The sequence below is a fragment of the Capsicum annuum genome, chromosome 8 (genome assembly GCF_002878395.1).
Source record: "Capsicum annuum cultivar UCD-10X-F1 chromosome 8, UCD10Xv1.1, whole genome shotgun sequence".
In the NCBI taxonomy this organism is placed as follows: Eukaryota; Viridiplantae; Streptophyta; class Magnoliopsida; order Solanales; family Solanaceae; genus Capsicum; species Capsicum annuum.
Window position 1 is genome coordinate 170,317,929 of NC_061118.1, and position 27,131 is coordinate 170,345,059.

Consider the following 27,131-nt stretch of genomic DNA (forward strand, 5'->3'; position numbering starts at 1 on the left):
TGGGATGGGGTGGAGGTTGCTAAGATGAACTCATGGAATGCCAGTGCTCTTTAAAATTTGTGTAATTCCTAAAAACGGAAATATTCATTGTGAAGGTCTATTTTTTCCAACAATTCGCCCCGTGACTATAAAATCCCAACGTTTACTTATTTATACGCTACTAAGGATTACAATCGCTCTTCAAAATGATGGAACGACTCACCTTCAAGCAATTCAAAGATTTCGCTAAAACGGTGTATTACAATCTGCTAGTTATAATAGTTCATAAACTCAAAATGGGCTCTAAAACCATGGTGATTGTTGACATAATACGTTGTCGCTTTGTCAGGATAATGATACTAATACACCTCTCTATCGCCTTTTACTTGCTTTTATTTTTGTCTCGACTTAGCTGTCTTTGTTTTTTTTTTTTTAAGTAATTATTCTCATCGTTTTTACTTGTCAAATTTTGAATTGAAATATTCATTAAAAAATAATTAATAACATAATTATTTTATCAAAATATTTTCATTAAAAGATATTTTATATCGTGTATAAAAATTAATTTGAAGAAAAAATAATTAAGATAGAATATTTTATATTGTGCATTAAAATTATTTTGAAAAAAAAGTAATCAATGATATGGATAAAATAAGAAAAAAAGGTGTTGGAAAAGTAGGTAACAAAATAAAAGAAGTAAATGGATGGAGAATAGGAGTAGTTATTTTGACTTCAACGAATATAAATAGTAAACAAAAGTGAGAAGAGGGGATGAATTGAGAAAGGTGAGAATAGAATCGGAATTGGGGATCTCTAATTTAGGGATGGGGATCAGATTCATATTAATGGTGAATAAGCAAGGACAAACTCGTCTTGCACAGTATTACGAATACCTCACTCTTGAAGAAAGACGTGCCCTTGAGGGTGAAATTGTCCGCAAATGCCTTGCCCGCAACGAACAACAGGTATACATATATATATATATATATATATGCCCACTATTCTTATATGTGTGTTCTGATTCTGAGTTTCTAACAGTGTTCATTTGTGGAGCATCGTAACTACAAAATTGTCTATAGGCGATATGCCTCCCTCTTTTTCCTTGTTGGAGTTGATAATGATGAAGTAAGTCTTATACTATACTCTCTCACTCTCATCATCTACTCCTTTTCGATTACCAGTCAGTCAATTTCATTTGTCCTTTGTTTACTTGATTTACCGTATACTGTATAGTTAGTTTGAGAGATTGGTTGAGAGTCTGAGCTCTCAGGTTTGAATCCCAGCAGAGACAAAAAAACACTAGGTGATTCTTCCCATCTGTCCTATCCTTGGTAGACACTAGACAAAATTACGTGATATTTGTTGTTGTTGGGAGGTAGCAAGTATCCCGTGGTTAGTTGAGGTGTGTAAAAGCTGGCGCGGACACCATTGTTATCAAAAACAAAATATAATATATAGGAAGGTGGAGACTAAGAAGGTGGAATATGCGAAGTTGGTGGAGAGCAGGGATGATGAGGAGAAGCAGACAAACAGGGAGGAGTATAAGTTAGCTAGGAAGGAGGCTAAGTTAGCGGTTACGGCAGCTAAGACAACAACTTTAGAGAGTTTCTATGCGGCTTTAGAGGAGAAAGAAGGGGATAAGAAGTTATATAGGCTTGCTAAGATTAGGGTGCGGAGGGCTCGTGATCTGGACAAGTGAAGTGTATCAACGGGGAGGATGATAAAGTGTTGGTTGAGGATGCCTTTATTAGGAGGAGGTGGCAGTCCTATTTTCACAGACTTTTGAACGATGACGGGATCAAAGGCTTTGTGCTGGGGACTTGGAGAACTCAGAGAGGTGTCGCGATTATGGTTATTGTAAGCGTATCAAGGTGGAGGAGGTCAGGGGTGTGATTCGGCGGATGCGTAGGGGGCGACTGGGCCAGACGAGATTCCGGTAGATTCTTGGAAGAGCACGGGTGGGAAAGGTTTGGTATGGTTGACGAGGTTGTTTAACATCATTTTTAGGGCGGCAAAGATGCTCGAAGCTTGGATATGGAGTATGATGATTCCATTATTTAATACAACGGTATTAAATTATTGAGTCATACCATGAAGGTTTGGGAGAGGGTGGTAGAGTTGAGGCTGAGGAGGATCATGACCATTTTCGTTTGGTTTCATGCCAGGTCGCTTGACTACGGAGGCCATTCACCTTGTGAGGAGATTAGTGGACCAGTTTAGAGAGAGAAAGAAGGACTTGCACATGGTGTTCATCAATCTTGAGAAAATGTATGACAAAGTTCCTATGGAGATTTTGTGGAGGTGCTGGGAGGCTAGAGGGGTGCCTGTGGCATGCACTAGGTCAATCCAGGATATGTACGATGATGCGAAGACTTGTGTGAGGACGGTAGGAGGAGATTCAGAGCACTTTCCTGTTTTGACAGGGTTGCACCAGGGATAGACTCTTAGCACGTTTTTATTTGCCTTGGTGATGGATGTTTTGACGTGGCATATTTAAGGGGAGGTACTTTGGTGTATGTTATTTGCCGATGATGTTGTATTGATTGACGAAACTCATGTTGAAGTTAATGATAAGTTGGAGGTTTGGAGACAGACTCTTGAGTCTAAAGGTTTTAGGTTGAGCAGGACCAAAACGGAGTACTTGGAATGTAAGTTTAGTGATTTGTCACATGAGGATGACGTGGTTGTGGAGTTGGATTCTCAGGCCATTCAGAAGAGGGAGATTTTCAAGTATCTTGGGTCTATGATTCCGGGGAATGGTAAGATTGACGAGGATGTCTTGCACCGTATTGGTGTAGCGTAGTTAAAATGGCGCCCGCCTCAGGAGTCTTGTGTGATAAGAAGGTGCCTCCAAAGCTTAAAGGTAAGTTCTACAAAGTGACAGTTCGACCGGCTATGTTGTATGGAGCGGAGTGTTGGCCAATTAAGAATTCCGACATCCAAAAGTTGAAGATGGCGGAGATGAGGATGTTGCGGACAGTTGTGGTGGATGTGTGGACTTACCAGGAGAGATAAGGTGAGAAATAAGATTTATTTGGGAGAAGGTGGGAGTGACTTTGGTAGAGGACAAGATGTGAGGAGTGAGGTTGCGTTGGTTCGAGCATGTGATGAGGAGGGACGCGGATGCTCTAGTTTGGAGGTGTGAGAGGCAGGCGGGGTAGAGGTAGGCCAAAAAAATATTGGAGGGAGGTGATTAGGCAGGACATGAGGCAATTACAGCTTACAGAAGACATGATCCTTGATAGGAAGGCGTGGAGGACGCGGACTAGGGTAGAGGGCTAGTAGGTAGGAATACGTTTGTAATAGTAGGAAAGAGTGCTCTGTTTGTATAGGTACTTGTAGTGTCTTGTAGTCTCTTGTTCATAGTGTTTTGGTGTTGTCTATGATTTTGCATAGCAAGTTTATAATATTACTTTGTGGGTGTCTTGTTTCCTTTGCGGTGTGCCACCCCTTGTTTGTTGTTTGCTTTTATGTTTTTTATATTTGTTATCTGTCCTGAGCCGGGGGTTTATTGGAAACAGTCTCTCTACTTCATCTGAGGTAGCGGTATGAACTGCATAGAACTCGGAACCAAAATGAGCCACAAAATTTAAAAAATGACCAAAATAGGTCACCTATTTAAAAAGTTACCAAAATAGGCTAAACGTAATAATTTATTACGTTTTTCACTTTTTTGTTAACGGTTAACTAACGGAGTTGACTTTTATAAAAACGTAAGAAATTCTTACGTTCTGTCAGAAAAACACGTGAAACGTAAGAATTTCTTACGTTTTACACGTTGGTCGAGAAAAAAAAAAATAGTGAGTTGTCTAATTAGTAATAAATACACTTTTCAGAAAATTGTGCTACAACGTAAGTACACTTTTCTTTAAAAACTTAAGGTGGTCCCCACCCCCACTTTTTATGTCATTGACATGCAATATAGAGTGCGTTCGAATTAAATTATTTTTAAGTGTTGATAATTTGTTTGTCACTTTTTATGCTCTTTGACTAATTCCCCTTCAATTAATAAGGCTTACTATCCAATAAAGTTAATTTGGCCTTAAGTTATTAATTGACACAATTTCGTTCACCAAATTGGCAAGGTTATATAAAATATATTGTGAGCAAGAATTATAATTATAATAACACATGATTATTTTAAAAATTATTTTATGAGACAATGAGATTACCTGAATAGATGAAATATGTGAATAGATGAAGACAAAAAATATAAATTTTATTTATCGATATTAGACTCAATTAAAAAAACAATCTAAGTTAAAATGTTTTTGAAGACAACCAACTTGAATTGGCGTAACAATTATTATGGTCAACATGAAATTTTTTTAAAAAGATTTTAAGGTAAAGAAACTCTAGAAATATACAAAATTGTTTCAAAATAGAGTTTGAACCCCACAAATTCAAATTGATATATATATATATTGAAAATGATGTGATCAGTGTGGGGACCACCATCTTAGAGTGATGGTAAATGAAAATGATGGATAGTAAAGTCCTGAAAGTGTAAGACGTAATTAAAACTTACGTTGTGTCAAAGAAAAGTGTACAACGTAAGTTTTACTTACGTTGTAACACAATTTTCTGAAAAGTGCATTTATTACTGATTAGACAACTCACTGCCTTTTTTTTCCTCAACCATCGTGTAAAACGTAAGAAATTCTTATGTTTTACGTGTTTTTTTGACACAACGTAAGAATTTCTTACGTTTTACAAATAAATGTGTGAAACGTAAGAAATTCTTACGTTTTTATAGAAGTTAACTCTGTTAGTTGACCGTTAACAAAAAAGTAGAAAACGTAATAAATTATTACGTTTAGCCTATTTTGGTCACTTTTTTAATTTCATGGCTCATTTTGGTTTCGAGTTCGCATGCACTCTACCTCCCCGGACCCCACTTTGTGGGAATACACAAGGTATGTTGTTGTTGTTGTTAGTTAGAGGAATATCTTAAATTTAAGTGAAGTTACTTGGTATGCTATCTATCTATTATGGAGCGTAAGTCTTGAATTCCACAATACAATTTGGTTGTTCTTTTCTTATAGCTCCAAAATATTTGTTATTACAGAGGTGTTGCCCCATAATGTGAACTGGGACTTATTTGTTGTGTCTTAGGTTGGGGCACTGTTATGTTGGTCATAAAAAAAACTCCTAGATAATTGTGATTTAGCTTTCTCTCTCTTCTGCAAGCTACATGGCCAACTTTTATGGCGACTCTGCGTTAGGAAACATAGTTTCTTCTCAATAATTTGTCAATGATTGATTAGAAACTTAGTCTTTAAGCAGTTGGCTTCCACGTAGCTACAACTGTAAAGGATAGTCATTACAAGGACAGCTCACGACTTTAAGGTCTCAAAAAGGTCCAGAGTATGTTTGTCAAATGATGGAAAATAGAAGATTTCCGTGCAGAGTTTGTTGTACTTTGAAATACACTAAATACAGAAGGTAAAACAACACTTTGCTATACAAGGGGAAAATATATCAAAAACCATCATTACAGAGGACACGTGTTTCAGATGAAAAGGCCTTTATTAAAAAGTGTTGGGCTGGCTATGGATCAAAAGGAGGTAGCGGATCATAAAGCTAATGGGTGGGATAGGACTAGTTTTATTTACCGAAGCCCACCTTTTTTATCCTAAACAACTATTTGGGACGGTATTTACAAAGATAGATCTTGCTGCTAGTTAAGATTGATAGCGTATTGAGAGACGACTTCTAATTTAGTAGATGAAGATCGACCTAATTCTCTATCTTTCCTAGCGTTGGTGGATAGATTTACCTGGTATTGGTATTTGTTGCTGGTGGGAGGTGACAAGTATCCCGTGGATTTAGTCGAGGCGGGCGAAAGTTGGTCTGAACATCACAATTATAACTAAAAGAAAGATCAACCTAATTCTATTATGAAAGGCACGAGCATGGAAGGAGATGATTTTGTAGATGCAGTAACAAATATAGAAGTAGGAAAAACACAATTTGACTCTGACAATCTATGACCAGAGATGCAACTTATGGATTGTACGATTGGAGAGTCATGGAATATTGAGGATGCCGAGCCTTTAAATCCTCTATCCCCTCCCTATTTATTATTGCTATGGAAGTATTGAATAATATGCTTCCAACAGCTCTGCAGAATAACTGGATCAGGATTTTCAAGGTTAACGAGGAAGCAAAGAGATATTTCACCTATTCAGACCAAACAAATGAGGATGTTAAGAGTAAAATTAACAATTTTTGAGGGGATGTCAGGGCTCTACATTAACCGGAGAAAAAAACTAAAGTTGCCCAGTTAATGAATCTCAGCAGATTCAGCAACTTGTTGGTATTCTTGGAGGAAAATAGGGGCTTTACTGTCTATTCTTGGGGGGTAAAAGTAGGTCCATTGATATATTTGGATGGGGTTCGATAGAGATGTGAAAAGAGGCTCGAGGTGGAAAACCCCATTCTTTTCTTTAGGAGAGAAGCCTAGTGCTTATTAACAGTTTATTATTGGAGGAGGGCCCCTGAAAAACAGCAGTAACTACTCTCTGTGGTGTAAGCGTTTGAAAGGCTATTAGAACTTTTGGTAAAATTTTAGCAACAAAATCAGCTATAAAGTGGGAAAATGGGCAGAACATATCCTTTTGGAAAGTAATTGGGTGGGACAAGGTCCTTAGAAGACGATGTATCATGACGTCTTCACTTATAACTTAGCAACAGAAGGCGACCATCAATGAAGTTTGGGCTGCTCAAGGGTGAAATCTCAGTTATACGAGATTCCTAAATGATTGGGAGATTTGAATTGCAGACTTCTACAATACAGTGGATCAATTCACAGGGGTTAATCAGAATGATGTCAAGGTTTGGCATAGCTCAGAAAGGTTCTGTCAAAACTTCTTATCAGGTGCCTAATCATACTATTATACCTGAATTTTGGCCCTGGAAGCACATATGGTAAGTAGAAATTCCCTATAAAGTGGCACGTTTTATTTATGTAATAATAATTAGAAGGGCCTGCGCAACACAAGATGATCTGATGAAAAGAGGTAAACAACGTTGCTCAAAATGTCACCTATGTGGAAGAGGCCGAAACTAACAGTCAATTGTTCTTACTTAATAAACTGACTAGACAACTTTAGGACATATTTCTAGGCTCTAGCATTAGCAGGAATACACTAAGTTATGCCAAACAATACCAAGGAAATGTTGTCATGCTAGAACAAACGGATAAGACCTTCAAGTCAGAAAAATAGAGGAATTCGGTACCTGCATGCATATGGTGGATTGTATTGGAAAAAAGGTACTCAGGATGTTTCACAGACAGCTAGGCAACTCATTTCAGAAGATAAGGATGAGCTGCTTGCTGCTGTTCCACTTCTGATGTAAGCAGGAATACTACAAAGAAGACAAAGAAGCTATACTAGATGTTCTATGATCTTTGTAAGAAAGAAATTTATTGATATTTGGATCATGCCCCTGTAATTATGGCCAGCACGACCTTTTTCTGCTTTTGAATATATAAAATTTGTTACCATCTCAAGGTAAAAATTATCTGCTGTGTCTTGTTAGTAAAACCTTTATGTTCATAATCATGTATCATCTGTTTTACTGCAGCTGTGTCACCCCTAACCAGGGTTGGTCTTTTTTACTTCATACATGGGAGGTCTATTGGGACAAAAGTTTGTTCATATGCTGTCTCATAGCTAGCTTATATTATTGTTTGGTTTGCCTTTTCATCATTTATCTCCTCTTGTATTTGGCAGAATGAACTAGCTATTTTGGAATTCATTCACCTCTTAGTTGAAACTATGGATCGTCATTTTGGCAATGTGGTAAGCTTGTGAATTAAATTGATCCTTTTTCGGAAGTCCATATGTTTTACTATGTTTACTGATTTTCTAATAATTCAATAGTGCGAGCTAGATATCATGTTTCATCTTGAGAAAGCGCACTTCATGCTGGAGGAGATGGTAATGAATGGGTGTATTGTTGAGACGAGCAAGGCGAATATTCTGACTCCAATTCAACTAATGGACAAAGCATCATAAGTAATTCACTCTTACGCACAAAGCATTATGAGTTTATGGTGAACCATTTGTTTCGTGAAGTGCTCCTTCTTTGGTTTGTATGAAGAAAGCAATCATTATTTCCGTTACAACGCTAAACATCTCTTTTGACAATATATATATATATATATATATAAGGAGGATCGAGTGCTTTGGTTATTTTACTTGTTGGACATGGAGTTTTTGATAGTATGCTGCTGGTTGATGCTATCTAATTTTGAATGAATCCTACTGTATATTTGTTTTACGTACTTGATTTTTTATATGTTTTACTTGAGTCGAGGGTTTAGCAGAAACAATCTTTATACCTTCTTAAGATAGGGCTAAGGCTGGCGTACATATCACCCACTTGTGGAGTCTTCTTTCAACTGCAGCATGTTTTTCACATCCTTCCCAGAAGACACCAAAATTCAGAGTGAGAAACAGTGGGTTTGGTGAAAAGAAAAAGAAAAGAATAGTAGTTGTGGGTGGAGTTCATTTACAATTCAAAAGTTGCAAGATTTTTTTGGACGAACATCACCAGAGATGGTGGAATTCTTTTAAGTAAAATTATTTAACCTCCAAAAAGCTTACTGTATTTTGTTAAAGTGAAAGTCAGATGTGTTATTATGAAAGTTTTGTTCGAAAATAAAGCAACATAAGCCACCATGACAAGTAGACTAAAAATGGAAACAAAAACTGAATTGAAACATTCCTATTCCTTTTGGGAATCAAAAAATCCCAATCTGCCGGTCTCTGTAGGATATTCAAAACCCTAATCCTATAATATTATGGATTGCAATAAAACTATAAAAAGGACTCCTCCCTCTTTCAACTTAGTCAATTCATACTCTAGCAACTCTAGAAAACATGCGTGCCGCCTTGGACACTGATGTGATTGTTAGATGTACACAATCGCGCTGTGGTGGCACGCGTCTAAAAGCAAATTTGTGCAAATTTGATGACAATCATATCGTACATTGCACTACTGGTTTTCCAATTATGGTTGATTTGATTGTAAAGCGTTCATCAGGCGGCTCAACTTGTACAAATTATATCTATGATCATAGAGCTGTACAAAACTTTTGGATTCCTTACGATTGTCTCCTATTAGATGATGATGCATCCAACATTATAGCAAAAATAATATTTTTAATGAATGTTCCCATCTCTTTAGAATTGAACAAGCAAAGTATAAGTTATAGTGATAATAAGACCACCACTACAACATTGACAAACAAGGACACGTTGATTTCCAAGATACTGAATTTTGCTAGGACCATGAAGGATTTTCCATCTAATGAACTTTGGTACATGAGTTTGGTGATTACAAAGGTTACTTATGTACCCCACGTGGATTTCATTAAGATGTATGACATGGTAGGAGAGTATTATAATTTGAATACATGGAAAAGAACTCAAGAAGTGTTGGATTCACGTATTGCTGCGTTTGAACTACTACAGAAGAAAATTGGAATGAAGAAGATGAGATTTCAAGCTAGTGAATTTGAGGATTCTAATTTATTAGATACATGTTCTATTTGTCAAGATGAATTCTTACATGGTCGTATAGTTTCTTGTATTAAGGATTGTTCTCATGTCTACCATGATATTTGCATTTTGGAGTGGCTTTTGAGGAATCGAACTTGTCCTTATTGTCGATCCAAGTTGGCATAGAAAGTCTAATCATACGTTAATTTTTGTTATGCAATTTTGTTTCATCCTTACAGATGTATTTGCTTTACATAAAAGTTTTTTTTTTATATGTTTTATTTTAAACGAAGCTCTATTGGAAATAATCTCCCTACCTTCTTAAGGTAGGAATAAGACCACGTCACATCACCCTATCCAAACTCCACTTATGGAATTGAACGAAAGCTTACCCCCAGCCAAGGTAGGGAGTTGCTTCCGTAGAAAAGCAAGAAAATGCGCTCGAGCAGAAGGACTCACGCTCAGTGATTTAGAAAGACTGAAGAGTAGTCACAGCTGGCAGCGATCCCAGTCCTACCTGGCGTGAGCCATAAGAGAAGAAATTTGTGTGTTGCTGTTCATTTAATCAACCATATATAGATTCTATAAAATGAAACTATTTTACCAACCAAACCTAAGTATTTTACTAATCTCTATATAAACCTGACTCTTGGAGTCTTGTTTCAACTGCAACAAGTTTTTCACATCCTTCCCAAGAGACACAAAAAGTCAAAGTGGGTTGGTGAAAAAGAAAGAAAGAAAAAAAGAGGCATAGTACTAATTGTGGAGTACATTTAACAATTCAAAAGTTTCAAGATATTTTAGGACGAACACCACCAGAGATAGTGGAACTCTTATAAAGTTTATGTAAAATTATTTAACCCCAAAAAGATTTGAGAAAAATAGAACAATAGACATGTGTAATGGAAAGCTACAATCTACCATTTTAAAAAAAAAAAAAAAAGAATAAGAAAAGATATTTTCTTACTAGAAAACTAAGTAATGAAAAGAAATATATGGTGTCAAGTTAGATGAAAAAGTAAGAAAATACAGTAGTACTATTTTTTCTCTAAACGAATAGCATGATAGATATTAGATAACTTTATTAACACCAAGAATCAAGCAGAATAAAGTATAAATATATAGACCCACTTTATTGATCGATAAATAACACGATTGAGTGCGGTAAGTACTAATGTATGGTTTTAATTTGTGAAAAATAAAAGTTAATAAAAGAAAAAGGAGTGATATGAAGAGATTGAAGTAATTTTCTGGAAGGATCAGTTCCATACAAGTGTGGTCTCAACAAGTCAATTTACAGATCTACTTTTGCATATTTCTCTTTATGCTTTTGTTTAAATTTTTAAAATTCCATTACTCAAAATCACTACTTACAGTAGCTCAAAAGCATCTGATTTTTTAGAACCATCAAATCTAGAATACATTCCTCTATTGTCCACAAAATATTCTTTTTGATAAATTTTATGCAAACAAAGTATAGAGTATCAGTGATGGGAATATAGCATTATGCTTTTTCATAGTTCAAATAGTCCATGTGTTTTTATTTCTACCGAGGGTATATTCGTATTGGAGTCCCAACTTATACAAATTCACGACGCTTAAGAATGAGTATTAAATAAAAACGACTCTTACTGAGATTTTTTTATTTTACTTTTTTTGCTTTGAAAATTTAAATTCGATATTTCTAATTAATCAGAAGTGAAGAATTACGAACCTTCGATGGTTTAAAAAAATAGTATGTGAATGCACGAAAATGACGGGACATTCTCCTCTGCCCACAATTCCACACGTAAATATTTCTTATCTTTTTCAAATATATTCTTGGAATTAATTTAGTAAGCCCACATGACACTTCATCAGATTCTTTTTTTTAAGAAAGAATTTCTTTTTTTTATTATTTTTTAAAATTATTGTTACGTTAAAAAACTTATATTCCCGGACCAAATTAAACTACATGCTTTCATATTAGATTAATTAGTTCATATTAGGTTTACGGCACTTCTGATTATAATTACGATAGCAAATTCAGTATTGCAAATGCTTCCTTTAATTTTTTGTTATATCGTTATTGTTGCAAACTTGCAATAATTATTATCGGTATATATATTTTATTCTAGAATTAGAATCTTACAATTTTAAACCACATCTACGCAGCCGGTGTATACATTAACTAATATTCTTTACTATGGTTAAGTAATTAAATTAAAACAAAAATATATATGTTAATTGATCATTATTAAGTACCATAAACTCTAAATTTAAACACGTGACATGCATGTATTGATCACCGGAATGCAAGTAAGTTTTAACTCATCCAATTCGTGATACAATACAAGAATTAGTTATACCTAAATAAAACAATACAACAAAAAAATCGTCCTTCCGCAAAGCCCTTTTCAAAAAATTATATTAAGTAGGTCAAGTTTAAAATCAAAACTAAAAATTCAGTAATATTTATCCAAAGATTTAAACCAAACACAAATAAGAAGGAAAAACGGTAAGATAATTTACACACCAAACGTAAGTTTATGATTCAAAATATTAACAAAGATATATCTAAGGCAAAGTTACATTTGCATAAACCTCTCAATAGCTTTTATCAGCAGCATGGAGGACGACCTAAGAACTAGGGTATATACTACTACTATATGTATACCTTTTTTTTTTTTTTTTTGTTTAACATACGTCGTAAAATCAGCCATTGATGCGCTGTCTACGGGAAGAGAGCAATAACTAGTACACGAACATTATAACATGAACATGAACTAATAAATAGCTATTATGATTTATAAGACACAACAGCTTCAAACTCTTCTTCTCTCAAAAATCTTTGTTGTCTTGCAATGAAATTCTCAACAGTTTTCCTGAATTCTTCATTGCTCATCTCGTCCTCCGGATACGAGGTTGTTGTCATCGTCGTCGTTGGTTTTACGTTTTCAGTGTATCTTACTGTAGCCGATCGCATCAAACTTTTTCTGGGATGTTTTTTCTCATCACTGGACAAATATAAAGAGTTGTCCGAATGGCTGCGAGGAATTTTCTTTGTTACTTGTCTTTCTACATGAGTACTCTGTTTCCTCTGTTTCTTGCTCTGTTCGCAATAAGCTTTTTCTACATGAATACTCTGTTTCCTCTGTTTTTTGATCTGTTCAAAATAGGCTTTTTCTACAAGAATACTCTGTTTTTCGATCTGTTCACAACAAACCTCTTTGTTCGTCGAACATTTTTGCTTGTACTCATCGTACAAATCGATTTTAACGTTGTTTGTGGTGTCGGACGACTGTCCTGATTTCAAGAAGAGGATGATGACAATAACGTTTCCAAGAACAAAGACGAATCGAGGACTAATGAGGGTGACACCAACTCCCTTGAAATAGTCTGTCGATAGCTTGATACCGAGTGGCAATTGAGTGGAGAATCTCGAGATTATAACGAAAAATATGCAGAATTCGATGAATCGGAACAACGTTGTAACTCTTTGACGCTTTTTGTACCTTAGCATAGCGTTTGCTTTCTCCACTTTGATGTTGTGGATATTTAAGGATTCCATTTTTTCTTTAACTTTTCCTACTAAGAGAAGAGAGTTTGGTGTTTTCTAAGATATGATGTTTGTTAAGAGGAAAGTGTGGTAGTGAGGAGTAAGTCCTCCTTTGTTCTTATTAATTATGCATGTTATGTTTGTTTTTAGATTGTGGGGATAATTTAGAGGCAATGCTGGAGTATATATAGGCTGTTTGAAGTATGTATTCTTTATTATTTCTTTGCTTTGTATACCCCACCCCCTTTTGCTTTAGGCATATTACAAACTTAGTAGCTTAAATTAATCTGAACTTGTGCCGAGCTAAGGTGAGTAAATATGGGACCTCCATAATTAGGGAGGCCTAGGCGATTGTCTCAGTGGCCTAATGGACGAGACACTTCTGATGTAATATATTGTTGATGTAGGAATTTGGGCTTGGGCGGCCTAAATAATTTGAGTTTGCGGTACGAAATTCTTCATTTCTAGACAGTTTAGATTAATAGTTGAAATAGATTCTTTTTATGTTTTCACTTGATTACTATTAGTTTCACGGTAGAAACAACAGTTCCAATAGTGATCTTTTTTAGCCCAAGTGACTCTCATCGTCAACACTTTTACTTTGTTACTTAGGTAACTTATTCGGTTTATGTCTAAAGAATAATAATTATATTGCTTGTGATATATCAATACGTAACAGTATCTTATTCCATTGCCTCTCTGTAGTTGAGCATAGCAACTCTATTGCTGGTTTCTAAGACATACTGTTTGGTACAAGTGGATATAATAATTTCGAATATCGTATAAGCATTTTCCAACTCAATTATTTGGATAAGGGAATCATTCTTGCTTCTAATCTTACACATAAAGATATGGGCCATAATGTTGTTTCCATTTAAAATCAAGAAACATAATACTATTTTTCCTTGTTTGGTTAATTGAAAGTTTTGAAAAATCTATCTTTTCATGTTTGATTAATTAAGAGTATAATTTAAAAATTAAAAAAATGACTTGTTTAACCAAAGTGATTTCCTCCCACCGTCTCAACCATCCACTGCACTACCAAACCTCACCGGCCACCCCCACCTCCAGATTGCCCCCACCCTCCCGCTCCCCGCATCAACACCCATCACCTTACTCCATCCATCCTCATAGTTTTGTCTTACAAATGTTTTTAAGATAAATTTTTTTTTACTTGCATATCAAACACAAGAAATTAAATAAGAAATTACTTATTTTTCTGTATTTCGATTTCTAAACGTATTCATAATTAAAAAAGACAACGAATGTGAAAGTCCCATGTGGATTATTATCCTATATTACTAATGTTTTGCACTAATGTGCATGGATTAGACATAGAATCCTTTATCTAAATATTATCACAATTCATACCAAATTAAAAATAGTAGAAGATGTGACTGGTACCGATAATCTGGGATGGAACTTTTACTAATGCGATTTTATTTGATACTTGTTATTTTTTGCTGTGGTCAAAAGTCGAAAAGGAAGTTTATATCGATAATTTTTTTGTCCTTCACCCTGTACCTTATTAGCTATTTTCCAATAAAGCTTAATTAGGTACATTGTAGGAATAAATAATTAAGAGGTGTAGAAATTAATTACAAAATTAAAGTAAATTAAGAAAGTACCATTATATGTCTTATTTTAACTGTTTAGGAAAAAAGAAAATGATTGGAACAATTTATGTAAAAAGATTATTTCATATACTAAGGCTGTAAACTTATCCATTAGTTGAGAACTGAATTTGAACACTATAGTACTAGATTTTCGTTCCATTATTTGGCTACTTTGCTAGGTTAACCTTCTTTTTAAAAATAAAAAAGAGCTGATTCGGCACTTTATTTTGGACACATTCAATTTAATAATATATGAATTGTAGTTAATGTATTTCCAAGTGGCAAACTTGTATCCAAGTGTACGCATTTTATTGGAAGTCCCGCCCTTCCTTCCAAACTAAGAAATTGTCATTTGCCCACACAAGGGTCTTCGTATTTTTATTTTTTTTTCATTATCAAATTTCACAAGAAAAAAAAAATACACTCCTTTCGTTTCATTTTATGTAGTACCCTTAATTTGATACGGTATTTTTGTTTTAAAAAAAAAAAGTAAATTTAAAACTAGAATAAATAAAAGTTATAAAGCTAAATTATATTTTGATTAAAGTAAATTGATATTTTTTTTGAGTCATATTAAAATGAAAAGAATGCCAGAATGAGACAAAATGATGGTGGGCTCTTACTTGTCGGACTAATTTTACGTGGCAATTTAATAATAAAAGATCGTTTTGTTCTTTTAGTTTATAAAAGACCTTCCAAAGAAAGTCATTTAACAAATAAAAATTAGCACCGCTCAAAAATATTGTCTTGCATGTCAAATCAAATAATTTTAATTTTATGCATTACGAATTAAAGTAAGAATGTGCAATACTACAATGATTAAGTGATTGAAATGTATTCGCAAGAAAAATATATCTTATATTTATTGAGGTAAGATGAATAACAAGTGTTGAAAAAATAATTCCATTGAACAGTTTCAACTTTTATAAAGCAAAAAAAAAAAAAAAAAAAAGAGTGAAAGACCCTATTAATTCATTTTTTTTAATTTTTTAGAAAATAAAAACTCCCGTAATTCCTACTTCTACGTCTCTCTACTAGTTTCTCGATCTGTTTTTACTTATTCATGTTTAACTTGACGCATATTCTTTGTTCACTTTTACTTGTCACTAATTCTTTATTTGTATTTCTATCTTTACTTGTCATTTTTAACACATCAAGAAAAGACAACTTGTTTTTTCTTCTTTTACCTCAATATTAATTATTTTTTCTCCAAATTAATTTTAATACACAATATAATCATCATTTAATAGGATTATTATGGTAAAATAATTATATTATTAATTATTTTTTTTAATGGATATATCAAGTTAAAATGTGATAAGTAAAAATGAATGAAATGAGTACTTAAAAAATAGAATTATTTTTTGATTTTTTAATTGAATATGTAAAGTTAAATATTATTTTTAAATTCTAACAAGTAAAAGTAAACGGGGGCGGAGTACATGGTCTAAATCATTGAGCTTGGACCCCATATCCAATTTTGGTTTTGTTAGTTATTTCCTTTGCTTTAGTAATTGTCGAAAAATTTTAATATACATTTCATACGGCATGTGATAGTTGTATGAGACATTTATTATTTTGATAAATGGACATTTTTGGCCCCACCTGTCAGGCAGTTTTTTATCCCCTTTCCTTTTTACTGTATTTTAACTTTTTAATTTGACAATTTATTTTTTCTCTTCTTTTGGGTTCTCTTTCTTTATAATTATCTTTTTCTTTCAATTTTTTTTCCGTGCTTGTGATACTACACAAATCAAATTTATGTAATACTGGCTATATTTTATATACTTGTCTCACTGTTTTTTTGTTATTTTTTAAAAAATATATTTTTTATTTTTATTAATTTTTTAATTTTCATTTTTTACATGACACATGTAAAATCACAAAGATTAAAAAGATATTTTGATTCATTCTACATATTTTAAATTTAAGATTAAAAAATTTAAAAATCTTCTTTACTTTCTTAAAAACTTTGTTCCACAACAAAAATCACTCAAACATATTAAACATAGAGAATATTATTGATTTATTTCCATAAATTAAATATACGAACGACCACTAAACTTATAATAATTGACCGTCAGAGTCACTCAACTTTGTTTAGTTAACTTTCATTGTTATTTTAGCTCGAACAATACTTTTTAGTGTCATTTAATGATGTGTCAACTCTAATTTTTAGAGAAAAAAATTAAAATATTAAAATCAATATTTAAATTTATTTAGGACCGAACCCATTTTAAATTTGATCCAATTCTTAACCCAACCCCGCTTAAAATAATTTTGCTACACAAAAGATGCATTTAACAATTAAAAAAAATATATATATATGATTGTTCTTCATATTTGATATTTTTGAAGTTGAAAATAGAGTTAGAGTTGTATTTGACAATAGTATATGAAAATAGGGTATTTTTAAAGTTAAAAAAAATATAAAAAAAAAAATTAAAAATAAGTTTTTAAAAATTTAGATTTTTGTAAAAATTGGGTTGTTTTTTGAAAATGAATTTAGATTTAAAAAGTAAAAAATATATATAAAAAGTGAATCTAAAAATAGTAAAAACACCTTTTGAGGTGTTTTTAAAAAATTTAAATATTATAAAAATATATTTTAAAATATTTATGGCCAAACAAATGTTCTGAAATGAAATAAAAAATATATTTCAACATATTATAAATAATATTCATGGTAATAACGCATACTTAGTATTGGGAGCACGGGATAAGTGAAAATGAAAGAAAATTCTAGGAGGAAGAAAAAAACATTGGCCTGACAGGTGGGGCCCAAGAAGTCCATTTATCAAAATATGAGATACTCATACAATGGTAAAAAATTTCAGTAATTGTCTCCTCAATATGTTTATGAAAAGAAATTAATCATTGAACCTTACAACGTTTAGTTAGTTACTACAATCTTTTTGATAAAAAAAGCTTTAATTTGCTCCTCAACCCCTCTGCCATCTCCCCCGCCCTTTAAAGAGGGAGGTGGGCCGTGGGGGTCAATTTTACTGAATGATTGATCTCTCTAGGCTCCATTTGCTTTCTTTTTTAGTTGTTTCCTTTTCTATGAAGGACACAATTTGCTTAATTATTTATTATAGTAAAAACTGTTCGATGGATTAGTGGGAAACATCCTACCTTCTGAAGATCTATCAATTAATGCTAATGTTTGCACTTTGCACCCTTAAAAAAAAATCATAATCTAACAACGTTGTAAAGTTTTAGTGTTCATGTGTTAGTAAATTACAACTCGTTGTTTAAGAGATTTCTACACTTGAACAACAATATTAATTTTCCTAATTTGATTTCTCAAGTGTAGAAACAAAGTACTCCCTTCGTTCCATTTTACTCGTCTCAAATTTCCTAATTTGATTTCTTATTTTACTTGTCATTTTTCATTAATCAAGACAAGACAATTCTTTTTTTTTTCTTTTTTACCTTTAGCATTAATTGTTATTTTTTCAAATTAAAATATAAACCTCATTTAATAGTAGTAATATGATAAAGTAATCATGTTATTAATTATTTTTCTTAATTAATGTGCAATGTTAAATTGGACGAGTGAAATAGGACGAAGAAAGTATAAAGAAATAGGACTAGTGTGCTTTTAAACATTACAAATCATATTACAAGTGGACGGACAAATCTAATATTCCATACAAATTTATCTTTGCTATTTAATTTACATATGTCTTGTCAACATTTTTTCTTTTTCACTGATACGACAGGTGAAAGTAACTCTTGTTCCCTCAAGAATCTTTGTTGTCTTGCGATAAATGCTTCAACAGTTGTCCTGAATTCTTCGTTGCTCATTTCATCCTCCATCGACTTTATATTGTCAGTGTGTATAACTTTCAAGCATCCCACTGTAGCCGACCGGACCAATTCTCTTCGAGGCTTCTCATCATGAGACAAACTAGTAAAGCTGTCTGAATGGCTGCGGTCGAGTTTCTTTTCTGCTAGTTGTTTCTGTCTCAGAATGCTCTGTTTCTTACTCTGTTCACAATAAGCTTTTTCTACATGAATACTCTGCTTTTCGATCTGTTCACAATAAACCTCTTTGTTCACCCAACATTTTTGTTTGTACTCATCGTACAAATCGATTTTAACGTTGTTCGTTGAATCAACTTTAGCAGACGACTGTCCTGATTTCAAGAAAAGGATGATAACAATCGCGTTTCCAAGAACAAAAGCGAATAGAGGACTAATGAGGGTGACACCAACTCCCTTGAAATAATCTGTCGACAGCTTGAAACCGAATGGAAATTGAGTGGAGAATCTTGACATTATAACCAAAAATATGCAGAATTCCATGAAACGGAACAACATTGTCATTCTTTGACGCCTTTTGTAGCTTAGCAAAGCCTTTGTTTTCTCTAATTTGATGTTTTGGTTCTTTAAGGAATATTCCATTTTCTTTTTTCAACTTGCCTAATAAATTGTTTCGGAAGAAGATGAAGATATAGACGTTGGATTTTAGAGGCAACGTTCCAGTTATTTATATATGGCAACACAAGTATAAAGTCTCTATTTATATATTTATTTCTTTTGATTTTTTTATTTTTTGCTTGAGGCATATTCGAAATGCAATAGATTTCTGTCCGATATGTCTGCTAAGGGAATAAGCCATATTTGATTTATACAAATAGTCACTTTTGTGGAAGAAGTCGGACACTTTTTCAAAGTTAGATCAGTATTCCAAAATCTAAAAGTGGCACATAGTGTTGATGAGTACAAAAATTAAAATTTGATAGTTAACAAGGCCACAAAAATGGCTACTTAATGAGGATATTAAAGCGCACCTCATCAAGAGGTTCTACATTATCAGGATGGTCAAACTAATTTAAATTTGTGTCTGTCAAACTAATTAAGAGGGTGACACACTCTTGCCAAGAGAAATTTCATATTTAGAATTCAAATTTTAAGATCTTTGATAAGCAGTGTATGTATTCCGACCATTCCGACTAAGAGATTGGTGATCTTTCCTTTATTTTCTTTCTCATTAATTTTGTTTTAATAGTTGAAATAGACTCTTGTAACACTTCTTCATTTCAATGTTTCTGTGTAGTTGGGTAGAGCAGCTCAATTGTTGGTTTTAAGTCATACTTTTTGATACAAGTGGATATAATAATTTCGAATATCGTATAAACATTTCCATCTCAATTATTTAAAAAGGAAATGATTCTTGGTTCTAATCAGATACATAAAGTGATGGACCCTAATGTTTAGTTTGTTTTCATTTTAATCACGGAACATAGTATTAAAAAGGCAACAAATGAGAAAGTCCAATATGGATTATCCAGTAATTCTGAAAGGACAGTTCGGTGCATTAAAATTTTCGCTGTGGTTCGAAAAAAGGTCAGATCATAAGGATCCATTGTATACAGTCTTATCCTATATTTCTGCAAGAGAGTACTATTTTCACGGCTAGAACTCGTAACCTCATCACATGACAACAACTTACCGATCCAATATGAACTATCCTATAATAATGTTTTGCACTAAATGGCCACTTGATGTCCTCGAAAAGATCCTTTATCTAAAAGATGACCAATAAGAGAGGAAAAACAGAAGAAAACTGTGACTGGAAATAATTTTGGATAAGACTTTTAGTAATGCAATGTGAAATATATGTATATCTAATGATCAACTGTAATAACTAACACCGCATTAAAATTTGATATAATGGTTGAGCTAAATTATCATATTTCTCAGTTATTGTTTGCGGTAGGAAGCTGGCCACAGAGTTTGCTCCAATGGCCAGAGGAGGGGGATCGAATCCGTGACCTCTTGCTTAACGGACATAACGCTGAACCACTATGCCAACTCTGGTGGTTAATATTGTTTCTGGCATCTATTTTTTTTTTTATTGCCCAAGGTATCCCCACAGCCAGCAGCCGTGAAATTAATCCTCCAATTGATTTTATTAGTGTATGTATTAACTGTCCAGCAAGGTTTAGGGAGAAAAAGTTATTGTTATAAAGTCAGAGGTGTGCATCGATTGGTTCGGTTCGATTTTATATACTACCGATTTGGTTTATCAGTTTTCAGTTTTTAAATATGTTAAGCCAATAACTAAACCAATAGGATATTTTTTATTGGTTTTCGGTTTATCGGTTTTTAGTCCTTAATGATTCGATTTTCGGTTTAACCGATAAGAAAATACTCATAAAATAGAAATAATAGTAACTAACATGAAAAAAACGAATCTTAGTTGCAACTAAAAATCTTATATGATGTATTTTAATTTACAAGAATCTTCAAGTTTGAACTAAATGCTGTTAGGAGAAATTAAGAGTCTGTAAAATTAAAGTCATAGGTTTGTTAATTTGTAGAAATTAAAGAGAAATATATAATAAGTTATATATATATATATATATATATATATATATTCTTATTGGTTATCAGTTTACTCAATAACCCAATAAGAAAAAATCGAACCGAACTAATAACCCAATAATTTTTTTTATAAAATCATTAAAAAACCGTTAACCCAATAACAATAAACCAATAACATTTTTATCGATTCGGTTTATCGGTCGGTTCGATTTTTACATGTATAAAGCTATGCATGAGATATATTTGTTGTGATTACTAGTTGATTTGTGGCGAATTGCAATTAAAAATTTTGATATCCAGTGATTTTAATGGCTTCTTTTTCTTGCTAATTACAACTTGAAGCCTCATTTGTTTATTCAATTCGCTTAAATAATACAGAAATTTTTCTAACTTGTACAGCTAGTAAAACTAAACTACGTTATATAGAATTTTATGCTGTCAATTTTTTAACAGATTAAACACAAAACGATCCCTTGGTGTTATCTTTTGAAATTTGTTAAGAGTAACTTTCATTCGTTAAACAACGACTTTTTTATTTGACACCATCGAGTCACTAAGACCAACTTTCATTTTTACTTGACGGATAGATTTTGCAGTTCCTTTTTATCTTTGCGCTCGAGGGTCAATCTCCAGCACTATACTATTTCTTCCAAAACAAAAATCAATAAAAACTTTTCTTTGGATAGGACGGGGGGCAGGGGGAAGTGATCAGTGATTTACAATAATATTGTCAAGTGACTTTTATTAATTGAAAGTATGAAAAGATTTATATATATAGGACAATGAGATGATAGTCTAAGATCCTGAAAGGCTGTAAGCTTATCCATTTAGTGGGAATAATTAACTTCCTGTTAATTGTTATATTGATACTATTTACTAAGAACTACATTTTGGTTCCATTATTTGGCTACTTTGTTGGGGTATCTTTTTGGTCCAATGAGCTACTTTGCACTTTGGATGCTTTCAATTCAATAATATTATGTGTTAGTTAGTAGCCGTTTCGCCGTGAAAACTAAAATTTTTTAAAGTTGGAGTTGAAGTTGGAGTTGGAGTTGTGTTTAACCATGTCTTTTCTTTAAAAAAAAAGGTTTTGACTTTTGAAAAAACTTTTTAAAATATAATTTTATGCCCCAACTTTTACAAACTATCAAAATCACCAAACTAAAATTTACCTACAACGGGAAAATAACACAATTAGTCATTTTTATAAAAATAATTACATATACATGATCATATTTAATGAATTTCAATTATGACATATATAATATTTACATTAATAGCCGTTTTCTCATATTTAAAAATTTTAAATATTGATGTTATATTAACGGACCATTACTTCCTATTTTTTAGGTAACAAATACTATCTTTCAAACAAATTTATTTTTTTAGGAATTTATATAATTTATTTCTTTTATTTTTCATTTCTAAAATATAGAAAATGATGATTTGTTATTAAATTTTAGGGTACCGCTAATTTATTTCTTTAATTTTCTTATACATGAAAGATTTTACTATGTGTGAATAAATTATTTCAATGTAAAACATACTTTGCATATTTATGGTATATTATACCATATACCATAAATATATAAATATGCTTAGTATGTTTCTTTATAATTTATGTATTTATATATGTGTGTTTATGCTATATACATGGTATAAACTTCATATATAACACACTTTGTATATTTATGTTATAAATATGCTTAGTATGTTTCTTAATACTTTGTATATTTATATATATATGTATATGGTATATACATGGTATAAACTTTTTATACTTTATGTATTTATATATGTGTGTATATGATATATACATGGTATAAATTTCATATATAACATACTTTGTATATTTCTGTTATAAATATAATACTTTATATGTTTATGGGTATAAATATAATATTTTGTGTATAAAGATACCAAGTATTATGACATATAAAGGTAGAAGTAGCAGTTTAAGGTATAAATTTGTTAAATTGGACATATTTTTTTATGAAAAATATGTTCATCAATTTATATTTTTAGCATATATATGGTATAAACTATTTATATCTGGATAGTATAATAAAGATGCACACAATATAATATATATATAATCAAATTAAAAATGAGAGTAATTTGTGGCAGTGGTAAACTAATCTGCTACAGCTTTATTAATTCCATAAATATAGAAAACGATTATCCATTATTAATTACATGACTATAATTCCTTAAACGTTCGTATCACAACAGAAAAATTATTATTATTATTATTATTATATTATAGTAATTAGGATTATTAACAGTAAAATAATGTCTTAAATAAGGAGAAAATTAAATAAGAGAGAAAATGAGATATATACTAATTAGGATAACATTAAGTTTGAAATTATAATTATCTTATTTTTTAAAACTGCTATATACGTAATATTGAAAAGGTAATGTTATAAGGAGAGTTTTATGTAAAAATTTTAAAGATTGGGTTATATGTAGTAATAATAATAAAAATTGAAATTAGAGTTGGAAAATTGTGAAAACATCAAAAGCCTATTTTTCCTTTTCAGAAAAAAAATCCGAAATTATTTTTTGAACTTTCATAGCCAAACACCAAAATTTCCAACTCCGAATTTTTTTTTCAGAAAAATGGGAAAAAAATTTATGGCCAAACGGGCCCCTAATGCATTTCCAAGTGGCAAACTTATATCCAAGTGTACTTATTTTATTGGAAATCCTCCTTCCTTACAAACTAAGAAATTGAATTACCTTTTTTTTTTCTGTTATAAATCCTCACACGAAAAATTATAGTACTACTTTTTGGTTATGGTGGGCTCATTATGGTTGATTTTACGTTACAATATAATAATTTGTTCTTTGGTTTTGAAAAGACTCTCCAAGAAAGCTAGCTACTTTTAAATATTACTCCATCCGTTTCATAATAAATGAATTATTAAATTTTGATAAATAGATTAAAGAAAAATATTAAAGATATAAATTTAACACAACTTTTCATTTTTATCCCCCAAAAAATAAAAAGCTGACTTTGTAATACCTTTTCAAAAGTTAATTGGTTGTCAAATCATAAGGGTAAATTTAGAAAAAAAAAAAATTAATGATTCACTTATTTTGAAACACCCTTAAATACCTCAACAATTCACTTATTTTAAAACGGAGGGAGTACCACTAGAAAATGTCGATGTTTTAGGACAAATTAAAGAAATTGACCTTATTTATTAGGAGTACAAAATAAAGCAATTATATATAATTGTTATACCCAATATTAATTTATTTTAGTCAATTTCAGAAAGAAGAAATTTTTTTATATATGTATTGATTTAATTCTAAATATTCTATTTATATTTAATAAGATAGTTTATATATGTGTGTGTGTGAGATTTATTATGGATCATAATTTTTAAAGCCTTTTTTCATTTTTAAATTCTATGCCAATAACACCATCATATAAATTAAAGCAGGTGAAATAATATTTTACCACGACTATTTTGGTTGATAAATCAAAAAAGAAAGTAAAAGACCCACTTATTTAGAGTATTTTTTTTTCTTCAGAAAAAAAAAAAACTCACATAATTCCTACTTTAAACATCTCACTGGTACGTGGTCTATATCATTGAACTTTGGACCCCAGACTTCACCTTTTTATTTGCTTTTTTTTAAAAAAAAAAAATTTCATTCGGTATTCGATACTCGCATTGGAGTTCGACTAATTCGGGTTCGTGCTGTGAAGGGCTCCATTTGGGGAAAACGCTCCCTACCAAGTATTTTTTCATACCAAGGACTCGAATCCGAGACCTCTGATTAAGAAAGGAGCAGCTTCATCCGCTGCACCACATCCATTAATAATACCTTTTTATTTGCTTTGCTACTGCTACCTTTGCTTTAGTAACTGTCTCTTCAATAATATATAGTAACATTCAAGGAAGTTAAATATTGATTTAATTATATATGATACTTCCTCAACTACTTATAAAATTGCCATTCATAATATTTGGACTTCGATACATCTAAATGGCAGCAACAAAATCATGAAAACATACTTTAGTTACTTTTAAAAATAAAAAAAAATTACAAATACATAACTGAGACTATTAACTAACGATATAGTCTTTTTTAAGAAATTAATCTTGAACCTTTTGAAGGTTAGTTTGTACAAATTGCTTTTTCTTTTTTTAAAAAAAAAGAAAAATAATTATTAAGAAATAATATTATAGTGTATACTTTTTGAATTTGGTAAAGTTGGGTGGGCCATGGGCCCATTGAATGGCCAATTCAGTGAATGATTGGGCCTGAGGGCGGCTTCAAAGTCACGCTCTCTACGTTCCTTTTAGTACTTTTTGAGAAAATTATTCTTTTTTCTCTTGCTTAATTATTCAAATAGTCACTCCACTTATTTTTATTTATCACATTTTAATTATCGAAATTCAATCTACATGACCTTTGACCATCATTTAGGATCTGTATTTTCATCATATTAATATGAGAATGATTACATTTTATAACATATTTCATATAGATTTCGAACATATAAAGTTGAAATTTAAAATACTAAATTAATCTACTTTATTTTAGCTTTAAAATTTAATTAAATTAACTTTTGTTAAATGAAGCATGGCAAGTAAAAAATGAATTCAACGAGTATCAAATTATTTGATGACAAGCGAAAGTTGTTTGAATGATAAGCATATCTCGCTTCCAACTCGAATTGTGAGTTCGAGCGCATAGAGATGGAAGCTCAAAGGGTTTAAAAAAACTGTCTGATGGATTAGTGAGAATCATGGAACACTTAGTAGAGTCTTAATCGAATCAAAGTTTTATATGGAATAAGAAGATACAAGACAAAAGGCAAGTTTAACTATAAAAATCTCTGTCTAAATGCAACTATAACTTTCTGTCTACGTCTCTAAGTGCAAACTTTAGGTTTCTAAAAGACGAAGAGAGAAAGATATAATCAATTAATTAAGACCTAGTTAGTTTATTAATTCCACTTAGATAAGGACGTCTTAAGAAAATTGAGCCGCCTTGCTCTTCAACTTTACCCAATTTCTTAGTAGTATTAATTATTTAATCCAACGACTTTACCTACTTTCGTCTAGCTTTTAGGCACGCATGGATCATTAGTTAACACGAGGATACTCATTCTTTGTGCTTCTTACTTACTTATGCCATGATGCTTATAAATTAATTACAAAAATTATTCTAACTTTTTTATTTTTTAGTGACTTAAACTCACAATCTTAAAATTAGGGGCGAAGGAGTGGTGATAAGCATGGGCACACTGTATATCACGTGGTTGATTGAGGCAGGGGCAGAGCTACAGTACCCTACAAGGACAGTAATTTTTATGTAGATTCTATATTTATACTACTAAATTCTGAATATTTGTATATAAAAATATAGTTCGAACCCATTAAAAAAGATAATCGCTTGGCCTAATGGTAGAAAGATCGTTGTTGAGGTCCTTCTTCCCACAAACTTTAAATCCTGACTCTGGATTGAGGGTTAAATTCCTTCTTAACAAAATCACATACTAAAAATATGGTTAAAAATGGCCAAAAGCCCTCCCAACCTTTACCCCAAATCTCAACTGCACACTTATACTTTGCAGGAGTCCTATGACCCCCCTGAACTATTTAAAAATGAAATATATGCCCGTCTAAAAACTCATGCCCAAATTTGTACAAGTAGGTGAGCTGCACGCGCCTATCAGCTTATGCCACGTAATATTGTTATTTTTTTGATATAAAAAATTATTTTTATCCTACTTTTTTCTTATTTTTTAATTATTTTTATTTTTTTTTAATTTTTATCTTATTCAATCCATGGAATCAAAACCATTTTTATTTTTATCCTACTTCAATCCATTGAATTAAAACCATTGCCAGCCAAACCTGCAATTACAGATGTCCAAGACACTACACTATCATCATCTAACTCATCAAAAACTTGCTTGCCTCTATCACATTCCCACATTTAGCATAAAGATCAAAAGGGCATTTGGAGAATGTACTTCAATTCACTCTTACATGAAGATTCAAAAAAAGATGATGACTTCATCTACCTTCAATTAACCCTCAATAAAATTTCACCCAAACAACTCACTATCCCTCATAAAATCACCCTCTCCCATTCCCTTCGATACTTCTCCAACATTTATCT

General features: G+C 31.9%; 4 protein-coding genes across 4 annotated transcripts; 2 read left to right on the forward strand and 2 right to left on the reverse strand.

Moving 5' to 3' along the window:
* Positions 1–650: 650 nt before the first annotated feature.
* Positions 651–8,180, forward strand: LOC107840423 (AP-4 complex subunit sigma). Its single transcript, XM_016684280.2, has 4 exons — positions 651–944; positions 1,018–1,104; positions 7,719–7,787; positions 7,869–8,180. Exons 1-4 carry the CDS (start codon positions 804–806, stop codon positions 8,001–8,003), a joined length of 432 nt encoding a protein of 143 aa, XP_016539766.1. The 5' UTR covers positions 651–803; the 3' UTR covers positions 8,004–8,180.
* Positions 8,181–8,317: 137 nt separating this feature from the next.
* On the forward strand, positions 8,318–10,435 carry LOC107879541. The gene has a single exon (XM_016726566.2). It carries the CDS (start codon positions 8,871–8,873, stop codon positions 9,675–9,677), a length of 807 nt encoding a protein of 268 aa, XP_016582052.1. The 5' UTR covers positions 8,318–8,870; the 3' UTR covers positions 9,678–10,435.
* Positions 10,436–12,270: 1,835 nt separating this feature from the next.
* On the reverse strand, positions 12,271–13,041 carry LOC107840422. The gene has a single exon (XM_016684279.2). The coding sequence runs from the start codon at positions 13,039–13,041 to the stop codon at positions 12,271–12,273; it is 771 nt and encodes a 256-aa protein (XP_016539765.2).
* A 5,182-nt stretch (positions 13,042–18,223) lies between these two features.
* LOC107880002 lies at positions 18,224–19,194 on the reverse strand. Its single transcript, XM_016726926.2, has one exon. It carries the CDS (start codon positions 19,053–19,055, stop codon positions 18,339–18,341), a length of 717 nt encoding a protein of 238 aa, XP_016582412.2. The 5' UTR covers positions 19,056–19,194; the 3' UTR covers positions 18,224–18,338.
* Positions 19,195–27,131: the final 7,937 nt, after the last annotated feature.

Coding starts and splice junctions, on each gene's coding strand:
- LOC107879541 (XM_016726566.2), top strand. CDS start 8,871: ATGCGTGCCGCCTTGGACACTGATGTGATTGTTAGATGTACACAATCG.
- LOC107880002 (XM_016726926.2), bottom strand. CDS start 19,055: ATGGAATATTCCTTAAAGAACCAAAACATCAAATTAGAGAAAACAAAG.
- LOC107840422 (XM_016684279.2), bottom strand. CDS start 13,041: ATGGAATCCTTAAATATCCACAACATCAAAGTGGAGAAAGCAAACGCT.
- LOC107840423 (XM_016684280.2), top strand. CDS start 804: ATGGGGATCAGATTCATATTAATGGTGAATAAGCAAGGACAAACTCGT. Junction 1,105..7,718: donor TTGGAGTTGATAATGATGAA/GTAAGTCTTATA, acceptor TGTATTTGGCAG/AATGAACTAGCTATTTTGGA. Junction 7,788..7,868: donor ATCGTCATTTTGGCAATGTG/GTAAGCTTGTGA, acceptor ATAATTCAATAG/TGCGAGCTAGATATCATGTT.